Genomic DNA, 22292 nt, shown 5'->3' on the forward strand with positions numbered 1-22292 from the left:
TTCATATGACTGTGAGGATAAAATACATAATTTATATAAAATGCTTTGAAAACTGAAGTTTAAAATAGTATCAGCTATTGTTATTACTGATATAAATACTGTGTTTTTGTAATTTTTCAAGTCTTTTTTTTTTTTTTTTTTTTTTTTTTTTGATGTGATGAAGGCACTGGATACATCCCTATATATCAAAGGACATGTAAAAATGATTAAGATAGACTACACTATTGTTGATTTTTCAATTACCTGTGATAACCTCCCTATCATTACCACTTGCTCTTCCCATGTCGAAATAAATCAAGGACAAGCTATAATGAAGGTCATGATGCATTTACTTTTGTGTCTGAATGGGAATTTCTGACTCCTTTGCAAAGACAAATATTGATACTTTAGATGACCTAATATTTATTGTATATTTTATTCTTATCTCTTCACTCCTACAAGATAATTATTGCTGTAATCGTGGATTCAATACATTTTACTTACTGGGATTTCAAGTTTATATTTACAGAACTTGTTAAGGTTGCATTTCAAAATCATGGTTTTGGTAGTAAATTAATAAGTTTAAATTCTATGAGCAATTAATATCTAACAAGAGATTACCCTTAAGTAGCAAAAATCTACTTTTAATGACCATTGACCTCCATGTTTAGGTGTTTTAATTCTCAGATTAAAGATGCTATGAAAGTGCCAAGTACTAAATTTCTGATATAGTTCAATATATTGAAAGAATTAATACTGTTCTTGTTCTCACCATAATAAACCACACTTAGGTAAAAGTAAAATTATCAGAATAAAATTAACTTAAATTCTTCATTTGGTTTTTCTCTATACACTTAAATGATTTTATACAGTATCATATCAATCTGTATAGGTCATTTCCTTTAAAAAAGCTGTACCTTTAAAATTAGTATTGACAACAAAATAATATAAACATAAATATTGACTATAAGCTATACTCAAGTTTTACATCAATTAGATATGTGGGGGGAAACAGAAATCTTGCAATCAGATTAATTTAAAATCTCACTGCTGAATTCAATCCAATGATAATCATTTCTTTGACAAACTTAAGGAACAGAAATAATAAAATGTGATAGCTATCATAGTTCAGGGAAAAATGATTTTTTTTTGCACTGAATTTCTTTGAAAATTATATGCACACACATATAAATATACATAGACATGTATATATGATAGAGAAGAACTTGCATATTATACTTTACTAATCATTTTATCTCTAAAATTCAGGATAGTAAAAGATTCAAAATAAAATTTCTTACACAAGAAGGCATTTATAACTTGCATAGTATAGATGCTTAGAAAACAGCAAAATGACAATATACATTGAGCTTTGCACAAAAGGCTCTTTATCTTTAACAATGATTTAGTAATGCTAACTTAAGGCAGAGATTGCGTGTACACTGTGTTTTATAGAGATTTTATGCTACTTTTGGTTTCTAGTAATCAATAGCCTCATTTCTTAAGAAAACATGAAGTTAGCTAGCTGAGTCACTGGAAGAAAATGGCTTTCAAAACTAAAGAAAGAAACACATGCATTAGCAATTCTTTAAAGTACCTTGCTTTTTTACCACAGTGATTTCTACCACAAACAAACCAAAACTGATTTTTGAGTCCAGAAAGCAAGTAGCCTCTAATTAGATGCTAATTATTTTCTGTACAATGGGCTACAAAATAAAAATTAAACTGTCATAAATGCTGAATTTCAATTTCAGCCATAAATGATATAAACTATGCTAATATTGAACATAGATGTTTCACAAATTATCTTAAAGAGGTTAGTTAGATCTGATTTATAGAATATAAAAACTTGCAATTTCCTTTTCAAATACTTTCAAAATACAACCCTCAAGAGGCTGACTTTGACAATATTTCCATTTCCTTTTTACAAAAGTCTATATTTATTCTAATAAAGACACAAGAATAATGCATATTAACTTAAAGATTTCTTCTTCATACCTAACAAAATACAATTATATACATTAAAGTGTTGGGAGTATGAGTACACTTTGGACTAAATATATTAAAATGTCCACTGGATTCACTTCACATAAGCCACTGTTCCTTTTCGTTATTGTATTTTTCAGACCATTTACGAGTGAGTTCCAGATAAATACCTGGTTTGTGAGGTTGGTAATCAAGGTAAACTAAGTGTTCATTTCTCCTGGGAACTGCCTTTTCAATCTGAGTCCCTTCATGCCACTCATTAAAGGAGGTGATGGAAATGGCATCGGGTCGTACCTGAAGTGCAGCACTGAAAGCAGCTTCATAGTACTTCCCATTGATTCGGTTCCGAGTATTATGATTGTTCCAGGGTCGGATGTTGGTGTCTATATATCCTGGTCCCACACTTGGGATAAAAAGTAAGCTGTTGCTGTCACAAAAGGCTTTTAGACGTGACCAGTTGTGCTGTGATGAGCCATAAGAAAAGCCATTTGTGGCAAAGTATGTGTAAATTCCATCAAAACCACTTCTCTGGATTTCCTGTTTGTGTCTTTCTTCTACAAGAAGAGCAATAAACAATCCATCATAGGGAGTGTTACGAATACTCAGGGGTCCTGAGGAAGTTAAAAGATTGGCCCAGGTTTCTGGCTCTATGAAATAGGAATCATAAACATAAAACATGGGCAAAATTCTGCCAGTGTTGGACTTATACCTGTAAAAAGCTGGATGGCTTCCATATCTACAAAATAAGCATACAAAATACTAATGTAAATGGTCAGAAATAATGAGAGAAAAGTATTTTTAAATCAACCTGAAGATTACTAGACCATTTAAAAGACATTTCAACCATTATGAATTTTTCACAAAGTGAAAATTAGATCTCAGAACAGCAAATTACACATATATAATCCTTAGGCAAACATGGAAACCAAAATTGGTAATACTATTAAGTACTCTAGTAGAGCTGATTAGGTTATTTGTAAAAGTGTGATGTATCTGTTATTGTCTCTTATCCTTTCAGAAGAAATATCACCTTTCCCCCCACTTGAAGTGATTTTAAGTGAGTGCACTATAAACCTTTCAATTTGTGTCACAGCAGTCAACATACCATGCTATGATGCATTTTTTTTTTAAAAGGTAGGACTTTTAATAGTGCAATAACCTGACAATAAAAAGTTAAACATGTTCTCATAAAAGGAGAAGTCTAAAGAGCTAATAAAATAAATGATAAAAACAACTGTGGTTTCTTTCCATTTATTTTGTTGCTGTTTAGTCATTTCAGACACGTCCAACTTTTTTTCACTCCATTTGGAGTTTTCCTGGTAGCTATGGAGTGGTTTGCCATTTCCTACTTCTGTTCATTTTACAGAAGAGAAACTGAGACAAACAGGGGTAAGTGGTTTGCTCAGTCATACTGCTTTTAAGTATATAAGGTCAGATCTGACTTCATGCCTAGCACTCTATCTACTGTGTTACCTAGCTGTTCTATTCCTTGCATTTATATTGTAATTGAATATGTTGGTCCTTCTGAAATGTTTCACTTTGTTATTTGTGAGATATGGCTCACAAACTATAATGAAAAATAACTTAAATGACAATTTTATTATAGATTCTGAAATAACTTTAAATAATAAGTAAATATTATCTTGTTAAAAGAGATAGTAAACGAGCAAACAATAATAATTGCTGAAGAAACTCACTTTTCAATAATGTACTTGATATTTTTGTGCATACTATGATCATCTCGATTCTTATATGGTTCAATGTGGAAAGTGACCTGAAAAAAATAATTAGAATATTAGAAAAGAGGGACAAGATAGAAATTTTCTTAAATTTTGTCTGACATCAGGTGTAAGTTAATTGATTTTTTAGTCATGACTTTCAATGAATGGTTACGGAATGAGTATCAACTACAGCATTAACTGCATAAATTAATTTCAGCATTAAATTAACAGTAGGCTACACTTGCTTTATATATTAGAGTGATATACAAAATCTCATTTTTTTTATGGAGGGAATTTGCTTTACTTTGAGAAAGTTTCAACCATATAATTCTTTCACAGAAAGCTTGAAAACAAGAAATAAGACCAATATGATAAGACAATGCAATCAAATAATAACACAATTTATGCTAAAACTCCATGGTTAGACTATCAATTGTATAAAGCTATACAAATACCATAAAGGTATTTTCCTAGTATCACAGTCACTGATAATCACATACATTTTAACTAAGTTGTATTAGGAAAAAAATCTATAAGATAGTTATTAGCATTATGATGCTATTATAAATAATGTAGTAGGCAAAAGAAACTGAAAACATTAGAATTGCTTTATACAGAAGATTTTGTATTATTTAACTAAACAAAGCTTGTCAGTTTACCTGGCAATAAAAACTAATTATAGCTGAGGAAAGCTTTTTATATTGCATTTCTGTCTAACAATGCTGAGTAAATGTTTATGTAATATTGCTCTGAAGAGAAATCAAGTCATGAAAACAGATTTTTAAAACAGAATATAAAATGTAACAAACATATCACTAGCAATAAAAATACTTAAGACAATTTAATATACTATATTTCACTGTTATGTATTTTAGCCTTCAGGCTAAATGAAAAAAAAAAGTCTCAGATAAACTTAAAATCATTCTAAAGCAAAACTTTTGTTTTCAATTGCCCAATTAAACTAAATACCATTTTACTTTAGTGCTACAAGTTTTCAGAGAGGCAATTTTAAAGTCAGACAGCATTTAATGAAAATGCATTATGCTCCGATTTATGAATGAAACACTGATAAATTACAAAAGAATTAACATTTGTCCATCATGAACCAAGCTCAGATAGTTCTAACTAGAATTGTTAAGCTTCCTCAGTTGCTATAATTTTTAAAATTAGACAGCATTTAATGAAAATCCATTATGCTACAATTTATGAAACACTGATAAATTACAAAAGAAAGAATTAACTTTTGGCCATCATGAACCAAGGTCAGATAGTTCTAGTTAGGATTGTTAACTTCTCCAGTTGCTATTTTTTTTTTTAGTCTTAATCTAATGGAAAGATAAGATTATATTTGACAAAGCCACAGTTAAAAACACTAAATTTGTACATATAATTTTCTTTTTTTTGACCATTATTTTTATTTATTATGCAAGGCAATTGGGGTTAAGTGACTTGCCCAGGGTCATACAGTTCATGTTAATTATCTGAGCCCAGATTTGATCTCATGTCTCCTGACTCCAGGGTTGGTGCTCTATGCACTGTGCCATCTGGTTGCCCAATATTTTCTATGTATGATGACATTTATTATAGCCAAAAAAGCAAACTCCATTTCATTTACACTGTGCTTTCTTTCAGAGAATATATAACTTGCTAAGGACCTTGGAAATAATCTAGTTCAAACTCAACCTAAACCAGGAATCTCTTACAATATCCTTGGAGAGGCCAGCAAGAGTCAAACTATGAAATGGCTTGGTTTTTAAAGTAGAAGGTCTCAAAATTCTCCATTTTATGGAAATACTATGAGAAGGACAAACATAAAAATAACATGGATGGTAAATAAACAACCTTTTATTAAGTGCCTATCATGTGCCAGATATTATGTGCTCACTAGGAACACAAAGAAAAATTTTTTTTAAGTTCTTACTCTCAAAGAGATCCCAGTCTAACTAAGGAGACAACATGCAAACAATAACGTAACAGTCAGACATAAAGAGGACAAATTCAAGCTACTTAAAAGAGGAAAGACATTAGCATTAAGAGAGAATAAGGAAAGGCTTTCTGAATCTGAAAGTGTTTTTTTTTATTTTTTTTATTTTTATTTTTTTTGGCTGTTGAAGGAAACCAGGGAAGCTAGGAAGTGAAAATAAAGAGGGAGAGAATTCCAGGTATGAGGGAGAACTAGTGAAAATACCTGGAATCAGTTCATGAAATGTTATGTTTGAGAAAAAGCAAACAGACCAGTGTTACTGAAGATGTAAGAAAATGGGAAAGGCAGAAAGAGGCCAGGTATAGTAGATTTTGCATCAGGTATACTGAGTTCTAGTCCCTGGTTGTGGTACTGCCATGCTGGGTCACTTGAGGGACTTAATCACTTAATCAAATATTCTTTTTCTGCCTACTTGTGGCACCCACAAGAGGAGAATCTTTCTTTAGAGACCTACAGATCTCTGATGAATACCAAATATTTTAAGAAATTATAGATTAATAAATCAGGTAATGGAAAGAGCAATGATCTTGGAAATCAGGAGAAACAAACTCTTAACACTGACTCTGCTGACTTATTTAGTGAATTCTGTCACATTGCTCTATTTTTCTGGGATTGGGTCCTCAGTGAGAGTATAGAACTAATGGATTTTTATAGTCTTTTATAGACTTAACACAATTAATTCTGAGAAGGAAAAACAAATTTTGAAAACAGAACTATTCTAGAAATATACCATTATAACTTTTCTATCAATTTCCCAAATAGATTATACTTCTACATTACAGTAATTCACTGCATTATATAAAGCCCATATTTATTGTGGATAATATACAAAAAGAAATAAACCTTTTATAGGAAGTGTATATATGAATATATATATATGTGTATATATATATATATGTATATATATATATATACACACACACACACATATATATAAATGCATGTATAGTTATCATACACATACATACACATTCTCTCTCTCTCTCAGAAAATGTAACAGCATTCCCCTACCAAAGGACTACTTACTTTCTAGATTAACCATACAAAAGTATTTCTTACTTTCTAGACTTTCTAGATTTCACTGAAGTCATTGACTATTTTGTCTTATATACCTATTCTATTGCACTGATGAATCACTCTTATTTCTTAGCCAGTACTATATGGTTTTGATGACTGCTGTTTTAAAATACAGATTTTATAATACAGGGGCCAGGCCACTTCCTTGAAGTTTTTTCCTCATCAATTCTCTCAATATTCTTGAGCTTTTCTTCTTCCCTATAAATTTTTATTATTTTTTTTCTATCTCTTAAAAATGATTTTTTGGCAGTTTGGCATGGCATTAAACAAATGAATTTAAGTATAATTATCGTCTTTATTATATTATCTTGGCCTACCTGAGCAATTGATATTTTTTCAATTGTTTAAATCTGACTTTGTGAAAGGAAAGTGTTTTGTAATTGTATTCCTATAGTGCCAGGCTTGTCTTGGCAGGTAGTCTCAAATATTTTATACTGTTTACAGTTATTTTAAATGGAACTTTTTTCTATCTCTTGCTACTAGGTTTTGATAATAAATAGAAATGTGGATTTATTTTATGTCCTGCAATTATCCCAAAGTTGTTAATTATTTCAATGATTAGATGATTCTCTAAATATACCATAATATCGTGGGCAAAGAGTGATAATTTTGTTTCTTCACTACCTACTCTAATTTCTTTAAATTCTTTTTCTTCTCTTATTGCTAAAGCTAGCAATGCAGAATAATAGTTGTTAGGATTACAAGGTGAGAACTCAGGTTGTCTGGACAGTTTTCTGATGTTACGGTTTAATATTTCTGCCCTTGAAATTTGATTGTGAGGTTTTTATGCCCTAATAGATGATCCGTTTTTGTGTAGGTGCCATATACCTGAGAAAAAGGTATATTCCTTTTTTCCACATTCATTTTTTTACAGAGGCCTCTCATATCTGAATTTTCTAAAATCCAATTCACCTCTTAACTTTTTTTTTTTTTTATTTTGGGGGTAGATTTATCTAGTTTTGAGAGGGCCAAGTTGAGATCCCCCAATAGGATAGTTTTGCTGTCTATTTCTTCCTGCAACACACTTAACTTCTTTAAGAATTTGGATACTATACTATTTGTGTAAATGTTTAGTATCTATGGTACTGTTTAACAAAATGTAGTCTCCTTATTTTCTCTTTTACTGAGATCGATTTTTGTTTTACTTTTAGAGATCGGGATCCTTACTCTCTCCTCCCCTCCCCTTATTAACTCCAGATGAAACATAACATATTGTGCTCCAGCTTTTTAACCTTTATTCTGTGTGTATCTCTCTGCTTCAAATGTGTTTCTTGTAAACAATATATTGTAGGATACTGGTTTTTAATCCACTCTACTATCAAATTCCATTTTATGAAAAAAGATAATCTCATTCACATTCACAGTTATGATTACTAACTCTGTAATTCCCTCCATCCTACTTTACCCTGTTTATACTTTCTCTTTTCTTTCATCCCTTCTCTCTTCACCAATATTTTACTTCTCACCACCTCCCTCAATCTGCCTTCCCTTCTATCAGTCCCCTCCTCTATTTTTTAATCCTTTCCCCTTCTACCCTTTCTTCCTATCATCAGACTTCCCTTTTTCCTTTTTCCCCCACTTTCTCCTCCTACTTCCCTATGGGATAAGAAAAATTTCTATATCCAACAGGGTATGGATATTATTCCCTCTTTGAACTAAATACAGAGACTAGGGTTACACTGAAGCACTTTTCTCTACTCTGGAACTGACTCAGAATTATGAAGCACAAAATAGATGACAAAAAGAGCTAGACTCTGGACCCAGTGCCAGAAAAATATTCCTTATGATCACTTTTTGACGAGCTATCTGCTCTGCTTGTTCCCCTCCTCCAGGGATTGAGAAAAGCCAAAGCTGCTGTTGTTGTGGCCACCTCCAAGGCCTTCTTTTGGGTATTTATAGCTTCATGCACTCTGTTCTCAATGCCCACATTAATGTTCCATTCCACTTCTCCCTTTCCTTTTTTCCCCAGTAAATTCTCTCTCATGTCTTAATTTCATCATTTTAAAAAAAGCTATCATCCTTCATATTCACTCACACCTATGCCTTCTGTCTAGAAATTACAAATATCATCCTCCCGTGTAGGAATGTAAACAGATAAACTTTATATATGTTATACTATTACTTTCAAGATTACTTCCTTATGTTTCTCTAGAGTCCTGTATTTGAAAATAAGATTTTTCCATTTACCTCTGGTCTTTTCATCATGAATGCTTGAAAATCCTGTTTCATTGAATGACCTTTCCTCTGAAGGATTATACTGTTTTGCTGGAGATGTGATTCTTGGTTGCAATTCCAACTCCATTGCTCTCTAGAATATTCTATTTCAAACTCTCTAGTCTCTGAGTGTAGAAGCTGCTAAATCTTATGTTATCCTGACTGTGGCTTCACTACATTGAACTGTTACTTTCTGGATACTTGTAATATTTTTTCCTTGATGTGAGAGTTTTGGAATTTGGCTCTACCATTACTGGGAGTTTTTATTTTGGGATCTCTTTCATGAAGTAATCAGTGGATTCTTTCAATTTCTAACTTGCTTTCTGGTTCTAGAATATTAGGACAGTTTTTCTTAATAATTTTTTGAAAGATGATGTCCAGGCTCTTTTTTTGGATCATGACTTTGAAGTAGACCAATAATTTTTAAATTATCTCTCCTAGATCTATTTTCCAGGTCAGTTGTTTTTTCAATAAGATATTTTTCTTTTTTCTTTTTTTTAGCTTTTCATTCTTTTGATTTTACTTTATTATATCTTGATTTTTCATAGTCATTAGCTTCCATCTGCTCAATTCTATTTTTTAAGGAATTATTTTCCTCAGTGAGCTTTTGTACCTCCTTTCCTAATTGGCATTTTGTTTTAAAGCATTCTTCTCTTCATTAGCTTTTTCTATTTCCTTTTATATCTCTTTCAATTCTTTCCCGAATTTTACCTCTATTTTGTTGTTGTTGTTGTTGCTGAGGCAAAAAAGTGAGGGTTAAGTGACTTGCCCAAGGTCATACAGCCAGTGTTGTGTCTGAGGCCAGATTTCAATTTAGGTCCTCCTGACTTCAGGATTGGGCTCTCTTTTGGGCTTTTTCCATGGCCTGAACCCAATTCTTATTTTTCTTGGAGGAGCTTTGAATTTGTTATCATCTGCTCAGTGTGTTTTGATCTTTCTTGTCACCATAACTTTCAAAGTCAGACTTTTTTTTGTTGTTGTTGTTATCTGCTCATTTTCCTAGCCTATTATTTGGCTTTTGACTTTTTGTCGAAGTAGGGCTCTGTTTCAAGGGTGGAGGATGCATTGTCTCGCTTCAGAGGTTTTGTGCATTTATTTTCAAAGCTCCTCTATGAACCTGAGCACATCAGAACTGATGCCTTGAAGCTGTTAGAAGTGTTCCTGGCCCACTACAGTTGTAAGATCTAGTGTGCTAAAGCAACAGAGTCCTTTGCTTTTCTGAAACTGAGGCCAGGTTGTGCTGGGACTTCACATCAGACTAACACCCTTTGCCACAGACAAAGGGATAGAGATAGAGCTGTGCTGGGCCAACCTGCACCAGGACTGCATGCTAGACTCCTATCTTGGAACCACAGACCTTTTCTGTTGAGCTTCTAAGTTGCCTTTGGCTGGATTTTCTTTTTGTGAATACTTATGCCCTAAAATTTGCTTAGAGTCATTATTTAAAGGAATTTGGAGTGGTAAGGTGGAGGCTGGGTGAGTTCCGGACTTTACTCAACTATCTAGGCTCCACCTTTCAGATTATCATTTTCTTGTTGTGGAACCACTGCCCTCTAATTCCCCTACTTCTCTTATGCATTCAACACAAAAGAGAGCTAAGTTTCCTTAAAGTTTTCTTAGTCTAATAATAGTCATCTGAATTTCACTTTTTTATGAATGTGGATAATAGGATCATTAACTCAAGGCTAGAAGGATTTTTAGAGGTTATTTGGTTCAACCTCCTCAGATAAGGAAACTGAAACCAGAGAAGTGAAGTAACTAGTCCAGTAGTGACACTAATAATAAAATGCAGGGCTGAAATTTGAGTCCATATGCTTTTATTTAATAAAACCAAAACCCAAAAGTATTCAATTGCATAAAACTATCTTCACAATGTTTATACTTTATTTAATGTTTAAATACTACTACATGAGTAATATAAATTGTTCTTTTTAATATATTACTATTACCTCATTCCTAAAATTGAATTATTTTTACATTAAAATGTATGTGGGACAAGTCGGGCACAAGACACCCTTCTCAATTTACTAATCAGAGACATCATCAGGGACAAAGAGAAAGCATTTATTTAATCTCTGCAGGGAGAGGCCCAGACACACCTGGGAGTCATCCCAACTCTGCCATGTGCTCTTGGTACCTGGCCAGCTTCCAGCTTGTCCAGGATTTAAAAGCAAAAGACTCCAGCCTTCTCATTGGATAGACTAAAAAGATGTAACCAATGTTCACCAATGTTGGCTGCCTCCCACAGGTCACCTCACTTCCTGCAAGTTCCTGTATCTCCAGGTTCAAAGTTCATCTCTCCAGAGATCAAATGACCTCCCCAAGGTCCCAGTTCTGGGAACAGGGATCACATGACTCAATACTGAGAAATACTTTATCCAATCAGTCCCATTCATGTTCAGGTCTCAAGGGGACAGAATGAAGTGATTATCTATTTCTAATAGTAACTTAATTAGCTTTTCCCCTTAAATACTGAGATGCTATGTCTGCTCTGCCAGATTTTAACTTGGGTCCCCTGCCTGGCTCTATCTACTGCACCATGTAGCTGCCTTGATGTTTTCTTTTATGGACTTGGACAAGTCATTAAGTCTGTCTGCCTCAATTTCTTCAGTTATGGAATGAAAATAACACCTACCCCTAAGGTTGTTATTAGAATCAAATGAGGCAATATTTGTAAAATACTCAGCACAATGCCTGGCAAATAGCAGGGCCTATATAAATTTTAACTATTATTTCTTTTAAAAGGTTTCTGTTTTACCCGTGTTTTCTTAGACAATCTCTTCTAATTTTGAGCTTTATTTTTATTATTCTGATAGTACATTTCTCCATGTTTTGTAATTGTATTCATAGAGTTGTTGAGTTTGTTCTGGCACCTAAATACTTAATTTTGTCTACAATCATTTTACATGGAATTTCTCTTTGTATTTCTTGCTGCTGGGCTTCATCAGTAATATAAAGAAATGCTAATGATTTATGTGGGTTTATTTTATATCCTGCAACTTTGCTAAAGCTGTGATTTGTTTTAAGTAGGTTTGGGGATGATTTTCTAAGATTCTTTATTATCAGATTATCTGCAAAGAATGATGGATTTATCTCCTCACTATTCTAATTCCTTTAACTTTTTCTTTTTCTTATTGTTAACCCCAACATTTCTAGTACAATGCTGAATAATAGTGGGGATAATGGACATCCTTGTTTCCACCACCCCTACTCTTACTGGGAATGCATCCAGCTTCTCTCCATTACAAATAAAGATTGTTGTTAGTTTTAGATATATAGTACTTATTATTTTAAGGAAAGCTCTTTTATTCCTAGACTCTAGTATTTTTAATAGGAATGGGTGCTATACTTTATCAAAAGTTTTTTTTTTTTTCTGCATCTATTGGGATTATCACGTGATTTCTGTTGGGTTTGTTATTAATATAGTCGATTATGACAGTAATTTTCCTGATATTCAACCTGCCCTAAATTCCTGGTATAAATCCCACTCGATCACAGTGTATTACCCTGCTGATAAATTGCTGTTATCTCTTTGCTAATATTTTCTTTAAAATCTTTGCAATAATATTCATTAGGAAATTTGGTCTGCAATTTTCTTTCTCTATTTTGACTTCCTGGTTTAGGTATTAGTACCATATTTGTGTCATAGAAGGAATTTTGTTTTCTTTACCAATTTTATCAAATAGTTTACATAGTTATAGAATTTAATTGTTCTTTAAGTGTTTGATAAAATACATTTGTGAATCCATCTGGCCCTGGAGACTAATTTTTTTATGGGGTTCATTAATGGCTTTTTTCAATCTCTTTCTGTACAATGGGACTACTTAATTTATTTTCTCTTCTGTTAATCTAGGTAATTTGTATTTTTGTAAATATTCGTTCCTTTCTGCTAGATTGTCAGACTTGCTGGCATATAGTTGGGCAAAAATCTCCTAATTATTTCCTTACTTTCTTTTTCACTGCTTTTTCTTCCTTGATGTTGATGTTCTTTTTTTTTTTTTTCTTTCCTTTTTCTAATCAAATTTACCAAAGGTTAGTTTTCCTAGTTTCAATTTTATTAATCTCTCCTTTGGAGAGTTTCAGAATGTCTAATTTGATATTTAATTGAGATTTTAAAATGTTTTCTTTTAAATACTAAAGAGGGGAAAGGGACTTGTATGTGCCAAAATGTTTGTGGCAGCTCTTTTTGTAGTGGCTAGAAACTGGAAGTTGAATGGATGTCCATCAATTGGAGAATGGTTGGGTAAATTATGGTATATGAAGGTTATGGAATATTATTGCTCTGTAAGAAATGACCAGCAGGAGGAATACAGAGAGGCTTGGAGAGACTTACATCAACTGATGCTGAGTGAAATGAACAGAACCAGATGATCGCTGTACACTTCAACAACAATACTGTATGAGGATGTGTTCTGATGGAAGTGGATATCTTCAACATAAAGAAGATCCAACTCACTTCCAGTTGATCAATGATGGACAGAAATAACTACACCCAGAGAAGGAACACTGGGAAGTGAATGTAAATTGTTAGCACTACTGTCTTTTTACCAGGTTACTTATACCTTCGGAATCTAATACTTAATGTGCAACAAGAAAATGGTATTTACACACATATATTGTATCTAGGTTATATTGTAACACATGTAAAATGTATGGGATTGCCTGTCATCTAGGGGAGGGAGTAGAGGGAGGGAGGGGATAATTTGGAAAATGAATACAAGGGATAATGTTATTTAAAAAAAATTACTCATGCATATATACTGTCAAAAAAATTTATTATTATAAAATTAAAAAAAAAAATGTGTTCTTTTTCCTAGCTTTTTTAGTTTTATGCCTAATTTATTGACCTCCTTTTTCTCTATTTTATTCGTGTAGCAATTTAGAGATATAAAATTTTCACTAAGAACTTCTTTGGCAGCATCCCATAGGTTTTGATATGTTGTTTCATTACTGTCATTCTCTTGGATGAAATTATGGATTGTTTCTGTGATTTGCTGTTTGACCCACTCATTTTACAGTTAGATTATTTAATTCCCAATTGGTTTTTAGTCTATCTTTCCCTGTTCCTTTATTGAATGTGATTTTTGTAGCACTGTACTATGAAAAGGAATTATTTACTATTTTTGCATTTTTGTATTTGATTTTGAGGTTTTAATACCCTGATTGATATATGGTCACTTTTTGTTTAAGTGCCATATTCTAAAAAAGTATTCCTTTCTATCCCTATAAAATTTTCTCCAGAGGTTTATCATATATAGGTTTTCTAGGAATTTATTAACCTCCTTTGTTTCTTTCTTTTTTATTTGGTGGTTAGAGTTGTCTGATTCTCAGAAGGAAAAGTTGAGTTTCCCCACTAGTATGTTGTGTTGATTTTTCATTCCAGAAAGGGCCTTAAAATCTTCTCTAGGAATCTAGCTGCTCTCTTCCACTTGTTGCATATATATTTACTATCATTACTACTTCACTATTTATAGTACCCATTATCATGATGTACTTTCCTTCCTTAAATAAAATTTATTTTTACTTTTGCTTTATCTGAGACCAGAATTGCTACCTGTCTTTGTTTTTTACTCCAGCTGAAGCATAAATTCTTTTACCTTTATGCTGTATGTCTCTCTGTGTCAAATATGTTTTTGTAAACACTTTATTATAGGATTCTGTTTTGTAATCTATTCTGTTATTCTATTTTATGGGAGAGTTTATCCCACTCACATTCATAGTTATGATTACCAGCTCTGTACTTTCCTCCATCCTATTTTTTCCCTTGTATATATTTTTGTTCTCTTTCCACCCTGAACTGTGTTGTTTTTTTTTTTTACCCATCCCACGGAACTATCTTATCTTCTATCACCCTCCCCCTTCTCTTTATCTTTTTCCTAGTACTTCTGCCCTCCCCTCTATCCTGTGCTTCCCTTTTCTTTTCTCTTTTTCTTCCTACTTCTTTATGGAGTTAGATACATTTCTAGAGCCAATTGAATGATTAAGTTATTTCCTTTTGGAGCACAAAGTAATGAGGTCAAGCTTAAGACAATGCTCATCCCGCCCCCTTCTTTCTTTCCCTCAATTGTAATAGGTAATACACCTCTTTCATGTGAACTAATTGTCCCATTATACCTTCCCTTTTATCTTTTTCCTCCCCTTTAATATCTTTTTCTTTGATGTCATCACATCAGAGTCCATTCACAACCATACCCTCAGTTCATGTGATGCACTCCTTCTGTCAGCCCCTGTAACCTACAGTTCTCAAGAGTTACAGATATTGTTTTGCCATTTGAGATATAAACAGTTTAAACTTTAAATAAGTGTTTGCCTTTCTATGCTTCTCTTGAGTCTTGTGTTTATACCGTAGTTTAGTTTAAACATCTGTTTAGTTCTGTTTTCTTTTTTAATAGAAATAGTTGAAAGTCTTTTAATTCATTGAAAATCTATATATCTATAGGCATAAAAATAATAGACAAGGCCGATGCACAGAAGGACAGGTTTAGTAACAGATATTATAGCAAAATTGTAGGGCTTATGTAAATATCATTTTTATAATATTGTATTGCAAATACAAAGCTAATTTATGCTAATTACTCCAAAGTCTAAATATATATTTAATAAATTTTTCTCAGAATTACAAATACGGCAACAGAACTAGTATGAATAAAACATTTGTGAATTTAAAGAGACAATTTACAAAAAAAGAAAAAAATTAAAATCTAGATGTCATTTTTCCATACCACATGTCAACCACAGCTAATGAATTTTATATGCATCTTATAAGTTAATTTTTTCAAAATGTATTTTAGAGTAAACTTTAAGCATATCTGGCTTAAATATCCATTTACATTCTTCTGCTAGAGAAAAATGTTGAAGCTTGTAGGACCAAGTACCCATAATATATGTGAAAGTGGTTAAGGAAAATTTAGAGGAAGAAATAATAATTTTAATGGATCTAGATTTAAAAACAAAACAAAACAAAACAAAACTCTGGATGCAGTGCACAATAACCAAATTTCTGATATAGAGTTTTTGTCCTAGAGGGAAAGGTTCTAAAACCTTTTTTTGTCATTTTCTTTGAGGAATTCTATGAAATTCTCATTTTAAAGGTATAAAATAAAATACATAGAAATACAAAGAAAAATAACTAAAGAAAGGTAGCTAGACATTTATATACAGAAGTAAAATTGATGTATATATTTACATATAGCATGCAATACATACATGTATATGTGTATAAATGCATGTGTGTATATATACACATAAATTCACATATGTATATAAACACATGTTCAGTAAATTAAGAATCTCTATCATAAGCTACTTCTGGGCTTTTTAACCTTAGGAATGTGTATTAGGTAAGTATATATCATTAGAGTAAAAAATGATGCTAAATAGAAATATAACTACCCACCATTTTTAAGCAAAGTTATGCTTTTGAGATTAAAGAAATATCATAAAATCTTAAGTAATCCACATAAATTTTATAGTTCAAAGAGAAAAATAAGGATAAAACATTTAAAATTAATATCTGCATCTGATTGTCATATGTTCAGTAATTTCAGTTCTGTCCAACTTTTCTTGGCAAAGATAATGAAGTAGTTTGCCATTTTCTTTTCCATGTCATTTTAGAGATGAGGAACTGAGACAAATATAGTAAAGTGACTTTGCCTAGGGTCACACAGCTACTAAATATCTGATGCCATATTTGAACTTAGAAAGATTAATTAGTCTTTTTGATTCTAGGTCTAGTGTTCTAGACACAGTATTACCCAGATACTCTTCAATCCCTATAACAAAGCCAAATTTTCATTATTCATTCATTTTCATTCACTCTGATGCTAAAATGTTTGTGATTGTCCATAAGGATATAAATATTTGTAAATAACATTTGAAAAAATATTAATAATCTTAAATTCAAATGAAAAAACCCAAGAGATGTGAAATTCAGCTCTAAATTATATTTCTCTATGAACAGAATATGAAAAAAAATAAAATCACATTTTGCTATATAAATTAAGATTTTAACTGAAATAGCTACTGAATTTATGTATTTCATGAGATGTAATTATGATCTTATTAAAAATTATCTAAATCTTGATAAAAATACCTTCAGATTATATTTATGAGCATTATCCAAAATAGCAGGCACCAACTCATCAGTAGATTCCCATTATTATCAGATAAACCACGTGGGTACCAAGACAGGGCTATCACACCTAAGAGACAAAGAAACAAAACAAAACAAAAACAAAACAAAAAAAACCAGAAAGAGATGATTGTAGTTACAACATAAATTGAAAGTGTACATTTCTTCTAATAGTTTAATGATCTAATGATTTCAAGTAGAAATGTTCTTTTGAAAGCAATACCATAAGATCATTCTTTACATAGAATATAAGTACAAAGAAAAACTTCCATTGATAAAAGTTGTTATGAATCTAGGTATTAAAAGATCTTTTATTAATGTTTAATTCATTATAAATGCAAGCTGAATTACCTGAAATTATTTAATGTTGTTTGCAATAATTTATTTATAAAAAGGAATTTATTTTCAATTGATGATATTTCACTGTTTAATAGCATTTAGTGAATATATTTTAGGTAAAAACCACTTTTAAAAAACACGGAAAGTCCCCAAAGAGATATCGAAGCAATTCCTGTCTTGAAGGACTCTGTCATCCAAAATATGTTATAGAAATGTTTTAGACTTTTAGAAAGATTAGCTCTACTCTTCCAAGAAGTAAAACTGTAAAGAATATTTTTCCCCAAAAAATATCTTTATAGAGTAACACTAAATAGATCTTTTTATATTTTTAATGCTTTCAGTATTCATGTTATAGAACATGAAATAATAATAATAGAAAGAGCTAGCATTTATAAAGGGGTTATATTATGTGCCAGGTACTGTGTTATAAGCACTTTAAAATTATTATGTCATTTGATCATCACAAGAACCCTGGGGAGTAAGTGTTAATTATTTTCATTTTACAGATGAGGAAACAGAATCAAATTGAATCAAATAGAATAAGTGATTTGCCAATGATCATACAGCTAGTAAGAATTTGAGTTGAACCCAGGTGTTTTTGATTCCAAGCTCAGTTTTCTCTCCACCATATCATCCAGCTGTCCACCAGGTGAATGCCTATAAAAATGTGCTTATCCTTTTCATGATTAAGATGCGGTCAGGGGGTCAATTGGCATTCAGTAAGAGCTCATTTCCTAACAAGCACACTGCTGAGCACTAGGGAACAAAGACAATTAAAAACACTGTCCCTGTTCTCATGAAGTTTATATCATAAGGGAAACAATACAAATAATTATGTACATGCAAGAACATAAAGAGTAAATGGATGAAATCTCAGAGAGAAGGCTCTGGGGTGAGGTTAAGGAATTGATTAGGGATGAAATGCAGAAGAGTCCTTCAAAAAATATTGAAATTTGAGTTCAGTCCTGAAGGAAAATCAGGGAAGATGAGCATATTTTGGACATAGGAGAAAGACTGGGCAAAAGCAGAATGTTATGCATATAAGGAACAGCAAGTATCTGATGGAGCCCTAGAGTACATGGATGGAAGTATTGGAAGGTAGGAAGCAGAAAGAGCTATAAATGTCTTTAAATGCCTAGATAATGGATTTTATGTTTTGACCTAAAGGTAATTGGGAATCACTGGGTTTAATTGGATAGGAGTAGGAGTAAGGGTAAGGGTGACATCTGCATTTCAAGAAAATCACTTTTCAGCTGAGTGAGGGATGGGTTACAGTGGGGAGAAACTTGAAGCAGGATGACCTATTAGAAAATTGTTACAATAAGTATAGGCAAGAGTTACTGAGAGCATATAACAGAGCTTTTGTGAATAGTAAGAAGGAGCCATATGAGAGATATTGGGATTGGACAGGTTAAGAGACTGTTAAGAGTTTGGACAGGTGAAGTTCGTTATGTAGAGTCAAGGATGATATTTAAGATTTATATCCTGAAGATCTGAGTTCAAATGTGACCTCAGACACTTAACACGTCCTAGTTGGATGACCCTGGGCAAGTCACTCAACTCCAATTGCCTCAGCAAAAAAAAAAAAAAAAAAAAATTATATATATATATATATATATATATATATATATATATATATATATATATATATATATATATATATATATATTATGGTGTTGGATGACTTAGGAAAATGACAATTCCTTGCCAGTAGTAGAAAATTAGAACTGGATAGGTAAATATGAAATAGCTTCTGCATAGGGACAATAACTAAAGAAAAAGGCCTTTAGACAATACTGTTTGTAGGTATGACCTGTCAGACAAATAGTAGAAAGACCCTGGAAAACTCAAAGAGAACAGTGACAAGAAAACCTAGAGAAGTGTAATGGTCAAGGGCATAAGAAAAAACAAAAAAACAAAAAAACAAAAAGAAAACCATCAAGAAATTGAAATTATATCCACTCATATGAAAGAGTGTTCCAAATCACTACTGATCAGAGAAATGCAAATTAAGACAACTCTGAGATACTACTATATACCTGTCAGATTGGCTAAGATGACAGAAACAAATAATGATGAATGTTGGAGGGGATGTGGGAAAACTGGGACACTAATATACACTATTGGTGGAGTTATGAAAGAATCCAGCCATTCTGGAGAGCAATTTGGAACTATGCCCAAAAAGTTATCAAACTGTGCATACCCTTTGATCCAGCATTGCTGCTGGAGGGGAAAGAGACCTGTATGTGCCAAAATGTTTGTGGCAGCTCTTTTTGTAGTGGCTAGAAACTAGAAGATGAATGGATGTCCATCAATTGGAGAATGGTTGGGTAAATTATGATATATGAAGGTTATGGAATATTATTGCTCTGTAAGAAATGACCAGCAGGAGGAATACAGAGAGGCTTGGAGAGACTTAAATCAACTGTTGCTGAGTGAAATGAGCAGAACCAGAAGATCGCTGTATACTTCAATGCTGTATGAAGATGTATTCTGATGGAAGTGGATATCTTCAACATAAAGAAAATCCAACTCACTTCCAGTTGATCAATGATGGACAGAAACAACTACACCCAGAGAAGGAACACTGGGAAGTGAATGTAAATTGTTAGCACTACTGTCTTTTTACCAGGTTACTTATACCTTCGGAATCTAATACTTAACGTGCAACAAGAAAATGGTACTTACATACATATATTGTATCTAGGTTATACTGTAACACATGTAAAATGTATGGGATTGCCTGTCATCTAGGGGAGGGAGTAGAGGGAGGGAGGGGATAATTTGGAAAAATGAATACAAGGGATAATGTTATAAAAAAAACTACTTATGCATATATACTGTCAAAAAATTTTATAATTCTAAAATAAAAAAAATAATTATGATGATGATAAAAATAAAAAAAAAAACCATCAAAGATAACTGAGAAATTATCATAAGAAGTTCAGTTTAGTCTCAAATACCTATATCTATTTGATCTAAGGAATGAGGTATCAGGGCGGATGTCCTCTTATGAAGAAATCCTTTAAAATTCTGATTAGATCATGTAATCTAATAATACCATTAAGCATGAATCACAAAAAAAGATCTAAAAAAAAGGAAAAAGGACCTTATATGTACAAAAATATTCATAGCACCTCTCTTCTCTGGAGAAAAAACTGGGAATTGAGGGGATGCTCATCAATTGGGGAATGGATGAGTAATAAATTTTGGCATGTGATTTTGATAGAATATTATATTTCTATGGGGAATGAACAGAATGCCCTTAGAAAAAACTGGAAAGTCTTCCATGAACTCAAGCAAATTAAAATGTACCATGTACAAAGTTAATAGCAATGTTGGCCATGATCAACTATGAAGAATTTTGCTATTCTTAGCAACACAATGATCCACAAAAAAACTTACAATGACAAATGCTATCCAAAATCAGAGAAAGAATTGTGTGAGTAAAATTTGAAGCATACCCTTTTAAATTTTTTTTAAGTTTTTTTTTTCCTTTTTTTTTTTTTTTTTTTTTTTGAGGGAGGAACCTATGTTTTCTTTCACAAGATTACTTTTATGAAAATGTTTTGCATAACTTCACAAGTCCCTTCTTAAAGTGGCTGGGGGTGAGGAGGAACGGAAGAGAATCTGGAATTAAAAGTTTTTAAAACAAATATAAAAAATTATTTTACATGTAACTGGGAAAAATAAATAAAGTTCTGATTAGAGAGAGAATTCCCTAAATAATTTGTTTATGTAAAAACAGAATGAGTATAAAACTTCAGTTCAAAAGTCAGTGACTTTTGATTGATGATAGCCACAGAATACTTTATCCTTTAATTTTTACTGTATGATATTTATTATGTAATTCTAAAATATTTTTATACAATATCCAAGTACACAGATGACATTGATTTTGTAAGATCCAATTACTCAGTTGGTTCCTAAGGAACTTAATGTCATTCATGTACTATTCTGGCCTAGTTATATGAATTTCTACTCAAATCAAACACATAATGCTGGGAGTCCACCATCCTAGAGCATCTCTTTGATGATAACAGTACAAATTTAACCTCATTTGGTTTTTTTGTTGCTTCAATAACATTCTTTTTTCTACTAAATTGTGCCTTCTGTTGCCATAGTATTCCTGACTCCCAGAATTTAGATCCTCCAAAATTTACAGTTATTAAATATTTTAATGTTTTAACACCAATTCATATGTTTAAATTTAGCATTAATTTAAGGAAGCATGCTTATTTTTCTTAATGAGTTTTAAGGGTTAATTTAAAAACAAAAGTTTTTCCAATATATTTTGAGGGGAAGGGGCATAAGTGTAACATAATACCCTAGATATTATTAAAACATAATACCCTAGATATTATTAACTCAACTCTATCTAAGAGGCATCCATACCTATGCCTACTAGAAAAGTACCTTTGAAATTCAAAAACTATTTAGAAATACAAATTATCTTCATTGATAGTGACTTTGAATCACTCCTTAGAAATGTATCAAGATCAGAGAAACTTGGAAAGACATACATGAATTGATAAAGTGTAAAGTAAGTAGAAATAGAAGAAAAAATATATAGTAATAACATTAGTAAAGAAATGAAACTTTAAAAGACAAGAATATCAAAGGATATATGTGCTAAATCACTAATAATTAGAGAAATGAAAATTAAAGTAACTCTGAGATTCCATTTCACATATATGATACTAGAAAAATGACAGGAGGAGAATGACAACTACTGGAGCAGTTGAGTGAGATATAAGGCACTTATATACAATGGTGTACTATTGGTAGAACTGTGTACAGGTTTAATTATTCTGCAAAATAATTTGAAACTAAGCCCCAAAAGTTACTAAACAGTGTGGAC

At 31.9% G+C, this 22292-nt stretch overlaps 1 protein-coding gene across 1 annotated transcript in view; it reads right to left on the bottom strand.

Annotated features, from left to right (window-relative positions):
* Positions 1-1212: 1212 nt before the first annotated feature.
* Positions 1213-22292, bottom strand: part of MANEA (mannosidase endo-alpha) — a 67225-nt gene continuing 46145 nt past the window's right edge. Inside the window, 4 exon segments of the mRNA XM_074310273.1 lie at positions 1213-2701; positions 3663-3739; positions 17054-17109; positions 17112-17162. Of these exon segments, the coding sequence (XP_074166374.1) occupies positions 2065-2701; positions 3663-3739; positions 17054-17109; positions 17112-17162 (821 nt within the window). The 3' untranslated portion in view covers positions 1213-2064.

This window comes from Sminthopsis crassicaudata, chromosome 4 (assembly GCF_048593235.1).
Source record: "Sminthopsis crassicaudata isolate SCR6 chromosome 4, ASM4859323v1, whole genome shotgun sequence".
Classification (NCBI taxonomy): Eukaryota; Metazoa; Chordata; class Mammalia; order Dasyuromorphia; family Dasyuridae; genus Sminthopsis; species Sminthopsis crassicaudata.